Source organism: Varanus komodoensis, unplaced genomic scaffold (assembly GCF_004798865.1).
Source record: "Varanus komodoensis strain SLA01 unplaced genomic scaffold, ASM479886v1 scaffold42, whole genome shotgun sequence".
In the NCBI taxonomy this organism is placed as follows: Eukaryota; Metazoa; Chordata; class Lepidosauria; order Squamata; family Varanidae; genus Varanus; species Varanus komodoensis.
In genome coordinates this window covers 8,108,648-8,127,866 of record NW_025335972.1, presented here as the reverse complement: position 1 = coordinate 8,127,866, position 19,219 = coordinate 8,108,648, and the positions used below count along the sequence as shown (strand labels likewise).

The following is a 19,219-nucleotide window of genomic DNA, read 5'->3' as shown; positions in this document are numbered from 1 at the left end:
TCAATCATTCCACACTGTGACACCAAATTGTATGTTACTTATGCAAGAAGTGAAACAGTTGCTTTTGACTATATCCAATCTACTGCCTCAAAACATCACTAGGTAACCCAGGTTTCTACACTGAAGAGAGAGGACAGACCTTTCATTTTCAGATTTGCTCCTCTCTTCTTTTCTTGGTGAGAGGAGAGCCTGATAAATGATTCCCTTTCACCTTTTCAGCCCATTGAGCACTACCATAAGTGACCCCAGGGATGGCCTAAATGATAGCAGTTCTGCCTCTTCAGCATCCCTTCCACACAGCAACCACCCTCTTCCCCCTCAGGAAAGGGTCTTCTTCAGCTCATGCTGGACTTGGGTATTCCAAGAAAAGGGTCCACCTGGACAATGAACCTCAAAGTGATGTCAGTTGAAGGATAAAAAAGCCATTCTGGAATCATGGGATGCTGCTCTTGGGGCAGCCTTACCTGCTGTGTTTCGGTAAAGAAACTCAACAGTCTCTTGCCATCATAATTCCCAAGAATAGGAGTGAAGATGGGATAGGATGGGATCAAAAATTAGTTTCAGTTCAGGTGAGCTTGAAATGGATTTCCTGGCAGGTTGGACCCCCAGCCCTGTGAACAGTACAAATCATATGAGGAAATTAGAAACTTATAATGGGAACTATAATGTCAGATGGATTCTTTTCAAAAGAGTTTGGATAACTGATTGCCCAATCCAGCTTGCTGTGTGACAGATGTTTAACCTTGTATCCAGAGTGGCCTCTGTACAGTGGTACCTCAGCTCACGAATGCCTCAGTTCATGACCAAATTGGGTTGCAAACTGAAATTTCAGAAAAAATTGCCTCAGGTCATGAACGCCGCATTGGGTGATGATTGTGATCACGCCGGTCTTCCCTGAGCGATCACGGTCGTGCTGGGGGGGGGGGGGGGGGGGGGGGGTTTTTCATTGTGGGGGGGGGGGGGAATGGCCACGATCTTTGTTGTCCTTTGTCACTTTTTTGTTCTTTGTCACTTTGTTTCAAATTTTTGTGATTTACAAAATGGTTACAGAACGGATCAACCTTATTTACATTGAACCTTATGGGGAAATTTGACTTGGCTCACAACCAATTTGGGTCATGACCAGAGTCCTGAAATGGATTAAGTTCGTGAGCCAAGGTACCACTGTAAATGCCTGTGAGATGGGAAGGGTGTGGGGAGTGCCCTTCATGACTTCTCACTGTTCTGGTCAGTGTGTTTCAAAAGGCACAGCACAGCTGGAAAGTAACAGCTGCCCCACTCTGTTTATACCAAGCTTCACAGCCCTGGTGCCCAGCAGAAATGTTTTGCCCCAAATGCAGGCCCAGACAAAATGCCTTGCCATTGATCAGAAGGAAGTCGATAGGGCTGGACTGAATTAAGCACAGTGTATGAAAGAAGAACTGACTCTTCCATCCATTTCAAGAGACTGGAAAGTGGTAGCAAGAGGTGTTAAATTGAATATATGGCAACTGTAATATTCTGAAAAATCTGTTCATTCTTTAAAAATGACTGTTGCTGGATGGGTGGTGGTGGTAGTAGAAAATTATATTATTATGCTCCCCCAGCAGTGCTCAGCTTAATCCTCTTTCCTATCTCAAACCTGGCCATCCTTGAAGTACAACAGATTATCTGTACCATTGTAGTCTGTGACAAAAATATGGTGAGTTGTTTAGTCAGGTATAGTGTTCTGTTCCCTTCCCATGTTTGAATTCTCTGCAGCAGAATTCTGTAAGGTTTTCTTTTCTATAAATTTTAGATTCTGTATGTCTATAGTGTCAGATCTGTGCTGCTGCAGTTGCAGCTGCTACTGCAAGGGAGAACTAAGTCAAATTTTTCTGTTTTATGTGGATGGTTTGCAAACATTCTTTGCAAGAAAAGAAAAGGAGCATTGCTGGCTGCCAAAGCAACGTATGAGACCAAAAAAGCCAAAGAAGATGACAGGCGAAGGGAACTGGTGCAGAAAGGGTCAAGGAAGCCTGGCCAGACAGCTTTGAATGGCGGGACTGTTTTGGGGAGGGGGGGGGTTGACGCATGAAATGAAAGTGATTGTGCAGAGGCTTGTCTTGGAAAAGATGCTAGGAGGAGAGAGGGAGGGGACAGGAGAGAGCCACATGGAAATATAGCATTGAAAGAGTAGGGCAGAAAATTGTGAAGCAGGAGAGGCAAGAGGGCTAGTCGACAAGTGGGGTGGGAGAGCAGTGGGCTGGGGGTGCTCTGCCACTCAGATCCACTGCTTCCCCGCTTCTCACATGGTCTGGTTCTGTAAGTATTCAGAATGTCCATTAGGGAATCGAGTCAGCAGCAGAACTGAATCCCCCCCCCCCCCCCAAAGCCCCCCAAGGTGGAAAAAATGACACCATCTTTTCTTAATACCAGCAGGCTGACATCAGCATCCCTGGCAGGTGGCGATTGGCCACGCCGTCTGGCCAATGGAAGGGCTCCCCCTCAGATCGGAGGCGGGGGAGAGCTAGAGAGCAAGGAGTTTTTAAAAGTTGCAGGGAAAGCTGTGGAGAAGCAGATCCGCTGTGGAGCAAGGGAAGCACTGAGCCACGTCCGGCAGCCACACAACACGTGCACAATATGTCTGCGACACACTTCAACAGGGGCCCAGCCTATGGCATGTCTGCTGAAGTCAAGAATAAGGTAAGGGTGCAAGTGTGTCTATATGGGGGGGGGGTCTCCGTATGAGCAGCACCCACAGAACGGGACTTTGTGATCCAGAGGTGGGGTGCTGCACCAGTTGTATTACAGCCGGATGGCCTCAAGGCCTCCTCAGGCAACAGATCCTTAGGCTGCGGAGCAGCTACTGACTAGCGGAAAGAATCAGGAGGAAAGAAGTTCCACTTTCCTTCCTGCAATGAGAAGGATTTTTCAGTATATTGGGAAATGGACACAGAAAAATTGACACCTGGTCACTTTCATTTTGGCAACACCTGCATTGTATTTGTTCTAGAGCTTTTTGATTGATGAGGCTTAGTTCCCTACCTGCCACATGCAGTAGTGAGCAGTATAAGTGATTAAAAATCTCTCATACAGTGGCAGGCAAATATAAGAGATAATCATGGCAACTAAGCAACTGCAAATAAAAACTTCTGGAACAATCCCATATGTCTAAATTAGGTGGGATTGATTGCCAACACAGTGCAACACAGTCTGGTTGCCTGTTGGAGGAATCCAAGCATCAAGGAAAAGTGGTGTGTTGTTTTCCAAGAGCACATGTCAAGGTGTTCAAAGTGCTTCACGTGGACTCCCCCAGCCTTGCCAATCATTTGTACAGCCATGTTTACTGAGCTAATATCCATGTATTGCAGTTGGGGCTGGGATAATGACTGGTTGCCTATGGTTACCTACTGTGTTTGTGGTAGAAGTGGGATAACTAGATAGTGCCCTGCTCACTTCTTAGCTGACATATTACACCATCATCTCAAAGAATAGATGGACTGGAACCAAAAAGAAGATTGTGACAAGCAAGATCAGTATGCTTAACAATCTTGCAACATCATGTTTTATCCTTGTGTGAAAGATCATTATTATACCCATTTTACAGATATGGAACCACTTCTGAGACAGGCACTTGCAAAGAGAATTTAACACATGAGTTTTTAGTTCCTTATATGCTTTTTATGTTACAGCCTGATTGTTGTTCACACAGAAGCAGCTTTTGTAACGTGACATTCAGCCAGTGTAGGGTTTTCACAATCACAGTAAGGGAGTTACTAGAAAGAGAGCACTTTAGCATTCTATAGTCAATCAAAGGCATTTTTAGTTATTTCTGTTTTTTTTTCCATAGCAAATTTCCCCACCCCCTTGGGGAAGAAGTGGTAGATGAACACAGTGAGGACAACAACCGCTTGAAGCCCTGTAAAATTCTATTAATGAAGCTGGGCAATAATGCAATAAAAGCCTCATCTGGAAGCACCTTAGGCACAAAATTCTGTACCCACCCACTCAGAAGTCCCACTGAATTCAGTGAGGCCTGCTCCCATGCAAGTGGTTATAAGATTGCTGCCCAAGTTCATGTCCAAAAATGTGCACCCAGTGGACCAACTGCTTCTCCCAGTTCCCTGGCAAAGCACTCCCCCAGCCATGGAGCTGCAATCCAGTCCGCCTGTAGGGCACCGGTTGGGGAGAGGCTGAGCAAAGCCGTCCTTCCAGGGGCCTGTCATTGCCACTGCACTGGGTGGAGCTTATGTAGCTTTGACTTATGGTACCCAGTCCATGCTCTTAATGCATCTTTGGGCCCCTGGCTTCACAACATTTTTTCTTAGGCCTGAATCAGACCACTGTCAGACTTAATATTGTGGGGGAAGATTCTTTTCTGCAGTGTTGCCCTATGCATTATGCCTCTCTTGCCTTGGAGGGCAGGCCCAGCGGGTTCAGCCAGGGAAAATGGGGCATACCTTGAGATAGCCAGCAGGTGGACTTTGAGCACTTGAGATGGGTCAGCAATGTGGAGGAAGGGTGGGGGGCATGTTGCAGCAGGACTTCTGCATGCCATCAGTGACCCTTTGCAGGTGCAGGTGCTGCCCAAGTGGGGTGACAGAAAGGGGGATGGACCACGTAGGGTCAGTGCCTGAATTACAGTGGGTGACAGAGGGCTCCAGCCACTTTACTGATCGTTGTGGCCCCTTGGCTCCTCTTTTTAGGAGGTTCTCCATGGGGTATACCCCCTTGGCAGGAGGTAGGACTTGTGGATTTTGTGTAGCCTCCTCACCCCAAGCTTGTCCCCATAATTTCTGCACCATCCATCAGGACGTTCTCCTGTACAAACACCACAAAAGTGAATATAGTCCTCCTCCTGTGCAGTTTCTGTTCAAGAATGCTCAGGTAGAAGAATTTCCTGCTGAATCGGGCCCCATGCTGCAGTGTGAAGGAGGACCCATTGGGATACCCCACCTCCCCATCCCTGAGGCAGTGATGTGCCAGGGGATGTTAGCCCTGCATCTCTGTTCCTGGTGTGGAGAGCAGCTGGATACCCTGGCAGACTGTCTAGTTTAGGATTTCACCACCTGCTGCCTGTACTTACTGCTCCTGGCTGGCCTGTGGATACCCTATGCCTAACTGGGTGGATACCCTACCCAGTTAGGCATCCAGATATTTTGGCTTACAACTCCCATGATCCTCCACACTAGCTAGGGCTGGTGGGCATTACAAACCAAAACATCTGGAGGGCTACAAGCTGTCCACCCCTGCTGGACACCTTTGAGGGCAGGGTAAGGCAAGAGGCACTTTGCTGGCAAAAAGTTTTAGACTCAATGCCCAGCATCTTTGGGTAGGGCTGTTTTGGAGAGCTCCTTGGAATGGTCGGCTCAGTATAAGGCAGCGTCTCACTTTGTAAAATGCCTTGGATCAGTGCTGATGGATCCGGGAACACCACTGAGCAGGTTGCCTAGCTTTCTCTCCTTGCACCCTGCTCCCCCAGGACTCACCCCGAGCATTGGCTCCAGCAGAAAGCCAGCCCCTCCCCCTCCCCCTCCCAAGCTGCATTCTTCAGCTACTGTCCTGGCCAGCACTCCCCACCCTGCTGCTGGAGTCTGGACCACAACAGACTCACCATATATGGTCAGTTTTAGGGTTTCTTTGTAGGCTGGTTCTAAATAAGGCATGCTTTGGCGGGATGTGCCTCTTACAGGCAAAGCAGGGTGCCTGCAGCAAGGCACACAGGTGAGAAAGACCACCACCCTTTGCTATCACAAACTGCAAGAGACCACTGCTCTTCTCGTACAGGGTGTGGTGGGGGCAGGACCAGTATCCTTTACTAGACAGCCATGCTTCCTAAAATCAGGGCAGGAAAATGAAGCGATTCCAGGCTTGACTATAGTGGAGGAAGCTCAAGTAGTTTCATCTCTACAGAATTTTGTCCCAGTCAGATGGTGTTCATGGTGTCATGCTGCCACATTTTCCCCAAAGAATGACAGGTACACGTGGCATTCTTTGCATATTTCTGCTGATACGAGGGTTTGCAGACTTTGTCGTTGTAGATAATTTTTCAGGCAGGGTGAAGAGATTACCATTAATGAGACATGGAGAGAACAGACTTAGTTACAAATGCAAATACTTTTAGTTCTTTCAAACTAGAACTTACAGTTCAGTTCTTTTTGCCTAGTAACGTTCTACTGACCATTGCATTTTAAGTAGGAACTAGATGTGGGAATACAAAATCTGGACATGTGATTAACCAGAATTTCTGAAATTTCTGTATCTGAAATAATGAAAAATACCTGACTTTGTTTTCTAACTCACTCTTACAACAGAGAATGATCCATAATTTGCATCAAGATTTTTAGTTCCCTCTTTCATGCTGGGCAACTCACTCCCCAGACAGAATATTAAATACTGCATGCTCTTATATCATGAGATGATGGCCCAGTACAGAGGGATTTAAACCCCTATCTGAGGTTCAGTGAGGTACACACTGGAGCAGCCAAAAAAAGGCCTGCCAGTGGTGCCTGTCATGCGCCTGAAGTAAGATTGAAGAGCCATGCTCATAGCAATGCCGTGCCTACAACTTTTTCAGGCCAGGACACAAGGCAGGGGTGTGGTACTTCTTTATGTGATGGTGAACACTCATACAATTGGCAAATCTACTTGCTAAAATAAGTAATGCAAAATATTCACAGGTGCTAAAATCAGCCTAGGAGCTGATCAGACATGCTTCACACTTTTCCAGCTCTTTCTCATGGGTTTGTTTTTTTTTTTGAATCTCCTTCTCCAAAGGAGGAATTATCTTTTCCATCTTTCATTCTTTCAGAAGCTGGGTCAGGTAGCCACAGAGGCAGTGAGTTCAGTAGGGTATCTGGAAAGCTATTTGCTTGCTGCTGCAGGGTTGGCTAATATTTGGAGGGGGGGACCCATATGATTCTTATTCTGGGGTCCATCCAGTTTGTAGTTGTGTATTCAGGACTTTTAAGGCACCTGGGCTGGTATATTACTGTAGAAGAACAACTGGGGAGTGCATGAAAATTGGGTGTTGGGGGAAGCTGCAGTGCTGAAGTAGAAGACTCCATCTGTTAGAAAGATAAGCGTTGTACCCACATTCCTGCCTTTAAGTAAATGTTCTGTTTTGCCTAAGGAAACACTAGAGGAAGCCATTCTGCGCTCTGCAGCCAGGACAGAGAAAGCAACTGGGTGCACACAGCGTGGCAATCCACACTCAATGTTGAGTGTGGGTTGAGACTAGGCTGGGGTGGTTGTGTTGTAAGGACCCAGCTATGTTAAGAAACCTTGGTTTGTTAACCATGAAAACCTACATTTCAGAATCCAAGAACAAACCATGTATTCTTTTTTTTTTTTTTTTTTGGTTGTTCTTGGTTACTGAACCACATTTGATAGTACAGCTGGTTCCACAACAGTCCACATTTCAACAACAACCCATGGTTTAATAACAGCCTTTAATGTAGGTTTTGTTGGGTGAACCCAAACAGTGTGTGTATGCGTACATTTTCTCAGCCGAGTTGATGAAACCCTGTACCATCAGAAGGGAATTAACTAACATGCTAGAGTAGGGGTCAACCCCAGCCAAACTGAAGTCCATAAGTGCATTAATGTGCATTATTACTAGAAAAGTACCAAAACACATGGAAGTTCTAAACATAGTCTGGGAAATTAGCTTGAATTGCATGGACTCATAAATGATTCCCAGAACAAAATATCTGTCCTCTCATACCCATTTTGGAAAGACATATCACATCCTTTTGTGTTGGTGCTCCAAACTCTAGCCTAATCACACTTGAGATCTGTGAATACTGTCGTCAAAATTTTGCTATAGGTGGAGTGCCCCAGGCAACACAGAAAACTTGGGAGGCATGGCACACACTCCAGGAGGTCTGGAGGTGCTTTTACTGAGGCAAAAGTTATCTGTGCCACAAAAAATACTGTTCTTGGCATGACAAACTACAGTCGGTAACATACCATGGTTTATGATCCATAACATGCAGTTGCTCTCAGAGATTGTTCTTTTGTACCCCCTCTCAATCCCATCCCGCTTCTCTTCCTTATATTGAAAACAGCGATTAACGCACAGAACAAGCCATGACAGTGGATCTCTGTGAGAATGGTGTTTCATGAAGATAATAGGATGGCTTCAGATTAGCAGTTACAAAAGCTGAAACTTCTAGAATGCACAAGCATTTATCTGCCCTTCCTGAAGTATCATTCTACAACCATGACAAGTCCATTTTTCTTGTCCTTCTTAAAATAAATACATGCATGTTTTCTGATATTTTTAAATGTTCACAAATATTTGGCAGGATGATTTAGTAGAAAGGGTACTCCTTGGATTTCACCCACATTGATCTGCTTCAAAATTGTTGCTTAGCCATGATGTAACTACATAACCTTGAGCCAATCACTTTCTCCCAGCATATCCTATCATAATGCATCCCATAGAGATAAATTGTGAAGTTAAAATGTGAAAGCACCATGCACTGATTTCCTTAAAGGCATGTGATATGATTAAAAATAATAAACGTATTACTGCTGATGTCTTATTCATGAGGAAACAGGAAAGCAGAATATATCCTCATGTGTCATAACTACCACATATAATCCATGCAGTGTTTAGCTTTATACACTGAAGATGTGGCTGCACCAGCTCACTTTTTAGGGAACCCTTTTGAGGGGCTCTCTGTTAACAAGTTTGGTGCACCATTCCAAATATAATAGAAAAATTCTCTTTGGAATCCCCAGCGGTAATGACAAACAAAATGGGGGAATGTGGGAACAAAGGGAATATGAGAAATTAGATGACACTGTGCATTTTCGGCCTATGACAGATCTAGTTGGTAAAAGCTTTACCTTCCTTACTCAGGTGGTGATAAAGAAAAGTCCAAGCTCTGATACAGAGGGATTCAGATTTAATTAATATGGGTAACATTTGTGCATAATTTCCTGTTTGAAGAGTTGTCGGTATTAGATCCAAATGATTAACATTCCAAATATATAGTCCAAGCATTTCCCTTACTTGCTGATATATTTGCTTCAGAAGTTTCATTAATAGCTTAATGGCTAGAGGAGTCCAGATGATGATGATGATCTCAGCATCATGGTATACACCTGAGTTGCGGGCGATGAAGCAGACTGGGAGATGATTAGAGCACAGGTGGAGAAAATCACGGGATGAATCTGACCAAACACATTTACATGCTCATTATTGAGCCAATGCTGTGGTGGTGAGGGCAGCAGAGAGACAATTCTTGTCCGCTTCCATTGCCTCCTCACAGTGCTGTCCAACGGAGCTTTTTTGAGTGGCGTGTGGCCTCACACATACTGGCCAAAATAAAGATGTGGTGATACCCTCAGCAGCCCTCTGTGATGACTTTGCCCAGCACTTTTAGGAGAAAGTTGCTCAGATTCGCCATGAGCTGGACTCCACAATTGATCTGATTCCTGAATGGGAGGCATCCAGAGTGCTATTTGGTCCATCATTGTTGGATGAGTTTCAGTTATTACGGCCTGAGGAAGTGGACAAGATGTTTGGGCTGGTATGCCCAACCACCTGTTTACTCGACCCTTGCCCTTCCTGGCTACTTACGAAAGCCACTCATGGAAGTAGCCCCTGGGTCCAGGAGGTCATCGATGCCTCACTAAAGGAGGGCTGGGTCTCTGCCCCTTTAAAAGAGGCGGTGATCAGACCCATCCTGAAGAGGGCATCTCTGGACCCAGAGGTGGCCACCAATTATACACCAGTGGCCAACATTCCATTCTTGGGCAAGGTGTTGGAGCGGGTGGTAGCAGGACAACTCCAAGCACTCTTGGATGAAATGAATTATCTGGTCCCATTTCAGTCTGGTTTCAGACCCAGGTAGGGTACTGTATCTGCCTTGGTTGCCCTGTATGATGATCTGTGCAGGGAGAAGGACAGGGGAAGTACGTGCCCTGGTAATTACATGCCCTGGTAATTTCCAGGTTGGATTATTGTAATACGCTTCACGTGAGGCTGCCCTTGAAAATGGTCTGGATACTTCCATTGGTACAAAATAGAGCTGCCAGGCTGCTAACGGGGACTGGGCATTATTCTCACATAACGCCAGTCCTCTATCAGCTTCACTGGCTCCCAATTGAAGTCCAGACCCAATTCAAGGTGCTGGTACTTACCTATAAAGCCCTAAATGGCTTGGGTCAGGATACCTGAAGGAACATCTCTTCCCCTATATGTCCTCATGCCCCTTAAGATCAGCAGGGGAGGCCTTGCTCCAGAAACCCTCTTTGAGGGAGGTAGGGAGGGTATCCACTCAGAGGAAGTTCTGTGCAGGTTCAGCAGAGGTAAGCATTAACCATCAGATTTCATTAAAAGGCTGTTTTATATATACAAAACTCCCCCTCAAGGGTTTAATAGCAATATTATTAGTCATAATAGTTTAATAGTCATAATAACCTTGTTGGAAATGCACTTTCTATGTCTATTTTTCACTAAATACCTTGAAGGGAACACCTGAATTTGGGTTGGCTAGAATTTATGTTACCTGACTGTTCATGGAAGCATCTGATGTCTTTAAAATCCGAGATCCATTACGTTGTTATGAGATTTCTTCTTTCTTTGAATCATGGCTTTGTCTATGATAAGCTTTTAGCACAAAAGAGACTGTAGCCCTGTGCAGAGTGTTCTCTCCGTCTGCAGAGGGGCAAAAGCATGATGGTAGTAGCAGCCCTCCCCTTACTCCAGCAAGTAGCTTATCCACACAGACCATGATGCACATAGACACAATTCACTGTTGCCATGTTGCAGATCATGCAGCAGCACCTACCTGCATGGGCTCCTACTATCTAGCAGCATACATGTGTGTGTGGGGCCGGGGGGGGGGGGGCAGGAGCAGGACATGCTATCCTGCCCCCATTGCACAAACATACACACATAGAAAAACATACACTGAGTATCTCTACGTAGAGCTTCTGACCATTTGTAATCATGATGTGCCCCAGAATTTGGACACTGAAAATGTGAGTTCTTGCATCTTTGCAGTATAAATTCTATGCCTTGGTGAGCCTGCTGTGGCTTTCCAGTGCCTTCCAATCAGTTTGCATCCACCCCTTCAAATCCAGTAAACCTGTGCCTCTGTTTATGTTACTTCACTAAACTGGATCATTTACATGTCTGAGTATATTTGCTAATTCTGAGTTATATGCCCTACATCTCTGTATTATGCAGACTGGTTTCCTGTCTGCATTTGTAAGAACAGGGCTGCATGCACTGTAAGTGCAGTCAGTTTTATATACAGCACTAGAAACCATCTAGAACCTCCCTTTACCAGTGAGATACCTTAAAATGGAAGAGTGTTCTTGTGATGATAAAATGGGGAGAAGGGAATTATGTATTCTGCCTTGGAGGAGGAGCAGAATATAAATGGGACAAGTAAATAATTACAATCATATGCAGTGGGAAATGCCAGAGATAAAGTTTCATTTTTTGAGAATCTACTACTCCTCTCATCCTAACTGGTCAGCAACCCACATACCAGCTCAGGCAACATAAAAGTTCTCGAGGCTAAGTTTAAAGGAAAAGAAATGCAAACATTCCTTCTGCAGAGAAAAATAGCTGTGTAGCTAAATATGTAGCTGTGCATTTTTCAACTGACTAAAATGTGTTTGTGTGCAGTTTAGAAGTGTACACATTTATATAAATCTGCAAAAAAGTAAAGAAAAAATGCAACACTCTATAACAAAAACAAATGCCCAACAGCCTCTGACAGAGCAAATTTAAGTAATTTCCTGCCACAAGATACCATGGTAGCCAGTGGCTTTAAAAGGCAGTTTTATGGTGGACAAATCTAGTCTGACCCCCAACTCCAGCCAGCTCCGCTCATGACATGCCCACCATGAGCATGTCCAGCCTGTCCTTGAACACCCTCACCGATGGGGCCTCAACCACCTCCCGTGGAAGCCCATTCCACACCCTCGGGGTCCTGACTGTCAGGAAGTACTTCCTGGCATCCAAACGGAACCTTGGCTCCCTGAGCTTTGCTCCGTTGGAGTGTGTCCTGCCTTCCTCTGCAGGGGAGAACAGGTCTCTACCCATCTCCATGTGACATCCCCTCCCATACCTGTATGTCGCCAACAGATCCCCAACATACACATGCCTGTATGTCACCAACAGGTTCAGTGGGGATGGAGCCATGAGCTCCATTTTCTGGGGAGAAACAATGGGAGATCTGTTTTCTGGACCCTTGATCTGATTCAGCAGGACTTCCTTAGTGATACCTGTGCAGCAGAGATAGGTTTTGCCTTATTTCCATTGAGTGGATGCCTGTTCATGTTGTCCTCTTGAACTCTGCTGTGTACCTTGAGAAAGGAACCTGCTTTTATTTGCATAGCCTCATCTATCATCTGAATAGCCTCAACCTGGGTACTTTTCTTGGAGTGCCAACAGAGAGGATTTCTAGCACTACCCATCAGAAGGCACTGTGTAGCTATTACATCTCCTCCTCCTCCTCCTCAGTGCATTTTTTGTTGAAAGCAATTGACAGAAGCAGCAGTGGGGAAAGCAACAAAAAAGTGGAAGATCATTTGTTCTTCACCTGCCCCTAAATCCATCTCTGCACATATGATATAGCCTACAGAATGCTATATCAGAACTGTGCCCAATGAGCTCCAGCTGACTCGGAGAACTCAAGCCACACATCAAAGGGGAAGAAGGATATTTGTGATTGCTCCCCTTTTGTCATCTGTCATGCATAATGCTAGCTGAAGGGGTTTTAAATATTTGTCAAACATGTTGCCTAAAGCTCCAGATCAAATACTAAAATGGGATTCAAAACTGCTTCATAAAAAGACATCAGTGATAGGAAACCTCCCCCATTCCCACCACTTGTGTTATTTTAGGCAACAAATGCCTAAAATAACCAAAGTGCTTGAGTTATGTTTCATTAAGGCCTAGCCCTTCCTTTTAGGAATATGAAAAAGGAAAGAGAAAATAGATAAAAAGGGGGTCTTAACAGCAGGCCTAGCACTTAAGTCTTCCTCCAGCCAATATTCCATCCTCAAGTCATGCCTCAGTCCAGCACATCACAGTCTTTGAAACATCCCAGCAGAGGGATGAATCCTTGTGGCTGTGAGACAAACACATCCCCCATTTTTCTCCCAAGTTTGGTGAATTCCTCCTAGAGGGGTCACAGCCTGTTTGGCTTGGCAGAGCTCCCTGGCACCAGCTAAAGGTATGAAGCTGCTTTGCATACAGAGAGAGGAAGGACCCCAGGAATGTGTGTGTGTGCGTGCACACACACACACACACACACACACACTCTAAACTACAGCCAGGAGTGCCAAGTACTAAGAATGGAGAGGAGCAACATAGGAAAGGGATGCTGTTGGAGCACCACTGAGATCCAATGCAGCCATCACATAAGCAACTTACAAAACCTTGTTTCTCACTCTAGGTAGAAAGGCTCCTAATAGTGAGGAGGGCATGGCTGGGACAGAGCAATGCGTCTGGTTTATAAATTTCTTTCCAGTTGCGGTACCAGAGGATTTAAGCTGACATTTCAGGCCTGATCTAGCTCTTCCTCTGACTCACTACATGACCTCAAAAGCTTTCCCTGCTCCGTCACTCAGTCAATTCAAGTTTCAGTCCGGTTTCAGACCCGGTTACGGTACTGAATCTGCCTTGGTCGTCCTGTATGATGACCTGTGCAAGGAGAGGGAGTGGGCAGTGTGTCCCTGTTGGTTCTCCTGGACCTCTCAGTGGCTTTCGATACCATCGACCATGGTGTCCTTCTGGATAGCCTGGCGGGATTGGGAGTAGGAGGCACTGCTTGGCAGTGGTTCCGCTCCTACCTGGCCGGTCAATTCCAGAAGGTGATGCTGCGGGGACTATGGCTCTGCGCCATGGCAACTCTGCCATGGAATAACGCAGGGCTCTATTTTGTCCCCCTTACTATTCAACATCTACATGAAACTGCTGGGAGAGGTTATCAGGAGGTTTGGGCTGCGGAGTCATCAGTATGCTGATGACACCCAGCTCTACCTCTATTTCAACTAATCCACGTGAGGCAGTGGCTGTCCTGAACTGGTGCCTGGCCGAGGTAATGGGCTGGATGAGGGCCAACAAACTGAGACTCAATCCAGATAAGATGGAGGTCCTTTTGGTGGGCAGTTCAAGTTATCAGGTAAGTGATTTTGGCCCTGTCCTGGATGGGGTTGCACTCCCTCTAAAGGTCAGGGTCCGCAGCTTGGGAGTGCTCCACGACCTGGAACTGTCCCTGGAGGTCCAGGTGACGGCGGTGGTGAGGAGCACTTTCCTTCAGCTTTGCCTGATCCATCAGCTGCATCCTTACCTGGAGGAGAACTGCCTAGCAAGAGTGACACACGCGCTGGTTTCTTCCCGCTTGGATTACTGTAATGCACTCTATGTGGGGCTGCCCTTGAAGACAGTTCAGATATTTCAGATGGTTCAAAATAGAGCTGCCAGGATGCTGTCGGGGACTGGGCATTATTCTCATATAACCCCAGTCCTCTATCAGCTCCATTGGCTTCCTGTTGAAGTCTGGGCTCAATTCAAGGTGCTGGTTATTACCCATAAAGCCTTAAACGGCTTGGGACCAGGATACCTAAAGGAATGCCTTTTTCCCTTTATGCCCTCCCACCCCCTAAGATCGGCAGCAGAGGCCCTCCTCTGGAAACCCTCTTTGAAAGAGGTCAGGAGATAGAGTACTCGGAGGAGGGCCTTCTCTGAGGTGGCACCCCAACTATGGAATGCGCTCCCCAGAGAGGTCCGCCTGGCGCCGTCATTATATGCTTTTCGGCGCCAGGTCAAGACCTTTTTATTTGACCAATATTTTAACATAAAGTAATTTTAATTGTATTAGATGTATTTAATTTATTTTAAATAGATGAGTTTTATGCTCAGTTGTGGAATAGTTAATTTATTTTATATAGGATTTGAAGTAATATTGTAAGCCGTCCAGACATGACTGTGATGGCCGGCCTACAAATTTTCTAAATAAAATAAATAAATAAATAAATAAATAAATAAGAATGAATGTGTGTGTGTGGGGGGGGGGGAAGCAGGGAGGGAAAGAATTAAGCAGCCCTTGCCTTCCCCTTGAGTTTAGTTTTAATCCACCTGTTGTTGTTGTTAGTCGAGAAGTCGTGTCTGACATTCCTCCAGGCCTTCCTGTCCTCCACCATCTCCTGGAGTCCACTTAAGCTCACACCAACTGCTTCAGTGACTCCATCTAGCCACCTCATCCTCTGCCGTCCCCTTCTTCTTTTGCCATCAATTGTTCCCAGCATTAGGCTCTTCTCCAGGGAGTCCTTCCTTCTCATTAGGTGGCCAAAGTATTTGAGTTTCATCTTCAGGATCTGGCCTTCTAAGGAGCAGTCAGGGTTGATCTCCTCTAGGACTGACCAGTTTGATCGCCTTGCTGTTCAAGGGACTCGCAGGAGTCTCCACCAGCACCACAATTCAAAGGCCTCAATACTTTGGCGCTCAGCCTTCCTTATGGTCCAACTTTCACAGCCATACATTGCAATTCGGAAAACCATAGTCTTGACTAGATGCACTTTTGTCAGCAGGGTGATGTCTCTGCTTTTTAGTATGCTGTCTAGATTTGCCATAACTTTCCTCCCAAGGAGCAAGCGTCTTTTAATTTCTTGGCAGCAGTCCCCGTCTGCAGTGATCTTGGAGCCCAAGAAAATAGAATATGTCACTACCTCCATTTCTTCCCCATCTATTTGCCAGGAAGGGAGAGGACCGGATACCATGATCTTAGTTTTCTTAATGTTGAGTTTCAAGCCAACTTTTGCATTCTCCTCCTTCACCCGCATCAAGAGGCTCTTCAGTTCCTCTTCACTTTCTGCCATGAGAGTGGTATCATCAGCATATCTGAGGTTGTTGATATTTCTCCCAGCAATCTTAATTCCAACTGGTGATTCATCTAGGCCCACCTTTCTCATGATGTGCTCTGCATATAAGTTAAATAGGCAGGGCGACAGTATACAGCCTTACTGAACTCCTTTCTCAATTTTGAACCAATCAGTGGTTCCATGTCCAGTTCTCACTGTTGCTTCTTGACCCACATATAGGTTTCTCAAGAGACAAATAAGATGGTCTGGTACTCCCGTCTCTTTAAGAACATGCCACAATTTGTTGTGATCCACACAATCAAAGGCTTTAGCATAGTCAATGAAGCAGAAGTAGATGTTTTTCTGGAACTCCCTAGCTTTCTCCATGATCCAGCGTATGTTGGCAATTTGATCTGTAGTTCCTCTGCCTCTTTGAAATCCTGCCTGTACTTCTGGTAGTTCTCGGTCCACATACTGCTGGAGCCTAGCTTGTAGGATTTTGAGCATAACTTTGCTAGCATGTGAAATGAGTGCAATGGTGCGGTAGTTTGAACATTGTTTGGCATTGCCCTTCTTTGGGATTGGAATGTAAACTGACCTTTTCCAATCCTGTGGCCACTGTTGAGTTTTCCAAATGTGCTGGCATATTGCGTGTAGCATTTTTACTGCATAGTCTTTTAATTAATCCACCTAGGGGATGGTTATATTCCTCCCACATCATGGTCTAGTTCAGTTTCAAGAAGCTTTTTAAATTGCTGGTGAACAAGCCATCTTTCAGGCAGTGTCTTTGTTCACCATTACTGTCTTCTCATTGAGGAGCATATTTTGCACCAAAAATCTCTGCAACACAGTCCGCAAATGAGTGGGAATTGAAAGGAAGGGCAAATTGAGAAGGCTCTGGTGCTTAGAGCTACTAGTCAGAATCCTTGCTTGGGCATGAAGCTTGCTCCATGGCCTTGGGCAAGTTCCTCTGTCTTCAACCCAGTCAGAATCCTGGGGAGAAATGCAGCCTCAGTTGTAGCACGCACACACTTTGTATGGGGAAAGTACCCTCAAAACAGTAACATAAATATGAGCAGGTTGTGATGATATAGCAAAAGTCTGTGAGGTGCGCCCCCTTTTCAGCAGTGCATTGATTTTGATGCCGTCCAAATGGAAAAGTTAAAGAGAAAAGCAAAAGGATTACCTTGGGAGTTGTACCACCAACAGGAACACCCTGCACCTCCTCTTACAGAAGATAGTCAGTGACAGATAACTAAGGGGAGATCTACACTAGAGCCCTTTTCCTTTATGAGGGAGCAGAATCTGTAAAACGGATAGTCACAGTTGGGGCACATGCTAATGATTTTCCAGTGTCTTGAAAATGAGCTTGTGTCATAGAGGAAAGCAACTGTGCTCCATTCACCAAGCACGTGCCAGGAAGGACAGGCCGCTTCTTCTGGCCCGACAGAAAACTCGCAGGGAAAGGGAGAGACCTGTGGGGCTGCTTGCTGTTCTCCCACCATGCAAGGAAGCCAGCAGGAGTAGCACCTGGCTCCTCTCCACTAGACAGCAAGTGCAGCCCTCTGTGCTGCAGACTAGTGAGCTCCACAGAAGTCAGTGTGATTTACCAGTGAGCAATACCACTGAAGATAATGTGAGTATCTCTATTACATTTACATCCCACCTTTTATTCCTTTCGAGGAACTCAAGGTAGCTTACACAATACTCCTCCTCGTCTCCATGTTATCCTTTCAACAACAACCCTGTGAGGTATGTTGGGCAGAGAGTTTGTGACTGGCCCACAATTATCCAGTGAGGTCCGTGGCTGAGCGGGGGCTGGAACCCAGATCTCCGAGTCCCAATTCCACACTCTTCACCACTACACCACACCAGCTTTCATGAATTTGACATGCAGACATGAATCTGAGACAAGAAAGCAAAGGAAACAATTCAAGGTGTGAGAAGACCTCACAAGCGTTATTTTTACAAAGTACAGCAGGTGGGAGGGGGAAGCAGCACTGCATCTCCAGGTCAGAGAGAGATTGGGAGAATGAGTCAGGCAGGAAAGCCATGGAAGGTCTTCTGCTGAAACCCTGCCAAGACTCTTCCTCTTCCCACCACGACCAGCCTACCTAAGCTGCCCCTTCAAACTCCGGGGAGGTACACAAGTTCGGCACATTTGGAAAAACTGCAACATACAGAGTCATGTATCACTAAAAAAAACCCAAGAGATAATGGCAGGAATTGCATGAAGAGGAGGGGTGGGAGTGAGCCTCATAGGACATGCCAGTGAGTCACGCATTACAATGGTGGCAAAAATGCCCAGCATAGATTGCCCCAAGTGCTCATACTTTTCCCAGCTGTATCTTCACAGGCACGGTAAGTTTCAGGGTGCCTGGATATAGAGGCCTGTGTAGTGCTGACTGCAAGGTTGTATTAACCGCCACAAGTGCATTCAGGATGTGTTTGTTCAGCTTTCAGTTTCACATCACAAAACAAGTTGTCCTCTAAGTGGACGTTGTGCATATGTGTGTACAAGGCACCTGTGTGTGTGCACATTTACACATGATGCTGTGTTCTCAACCACAATTGTGTGTCATGGCTGACTGATCTAATTGGTCTCACTGTGAGACCATTTGCACTTTCTTCCTAGCACCAAAGCACCTTAGGAATCTTCCAGTTTAGGCCAGGTGATTTTTGCATGCATTCAAAACTGAACAAAGGGCATTTTCGTCTTTGAGGTCCATATCAGTGTAATGCAAATGTAAAAACTACATTAGCCCAGTTCAGTTTTTCATACTTGTCCAAACTGAGAGGCAGTAGCACATTTGCAAGTGAAGGACTTGCAGCTCAGCAGCTCCTCTTAAAACTATAATTATCTGAATTATAACTGACAGTTATCTGAGGAATTGTCATTTCCTCTCTGCCCCACATTTTCCATTGATTCAGAGGCTAAATAGCCTCCGTAAAAGAATGGAGCATTACACCACCACACAGAAGGTGTTTCTGTTCGTAAATGCTGGTCTCTTATGGTACAAAAGCGCAAGGTCATCTGATGAAATCGATTGGCAGTAGACACAGGAAACAGAGAAGCCCCCCACACAGAGCAGGACTGCACCTGTGCAAACGCAGTTTTATAGGAAACAACAGGGGAGAGCTCTTCCCTTCACACCCTAGTTGTGGGCTTCCTGGTAACATCTGGCTGGTCTCAGTGGGAAATAGGACGCTAGACTATTTGGACTTTTGCTCTGATTGAGTGATGTATCCATGGCAAGGGCAAGTCTTACCTTCTCTCAACTAAGTGGAAGCCTTTTCATTTTGTCCCATAGAATTTAGTGGTAGTCCTTGAGAAAGGAACCTGCTCTCATTTGCACAGCCTGCTTTCATCTGTCTGGCTTCAGCCTGGTGCCTTTCTTCGGGTGCTTCCAGGCACAGTAGT

At 45.7% G+C, this 19,219-nt stretch overlaps 1 protein-coding gene across 1 annotated transcript in view; it reads left to right on the top strand.

Moving 5' to 3' along the window:
- Positions 1-2,501: 2,501 nt before the first annotated feature.
- CNN1 (calponin 1) overlaps positions 2,502-19,219 on the top strand; it is a 45,330-nt gene continuing 28,612 nt past the window's right edge. Inside the window, exon 1 of the mRNA XM_044443594.1 lies at positions 2,502-2,664. Within this exon, the coding sequence (XP_044299529.1) occupies positions 2,602-2,664 (63 nt within the window). The 5' untranslated portion in view covers positions 2,502-2,601. The remainder of the gene's footprint in view (positions 2,665-19,219) is intronic.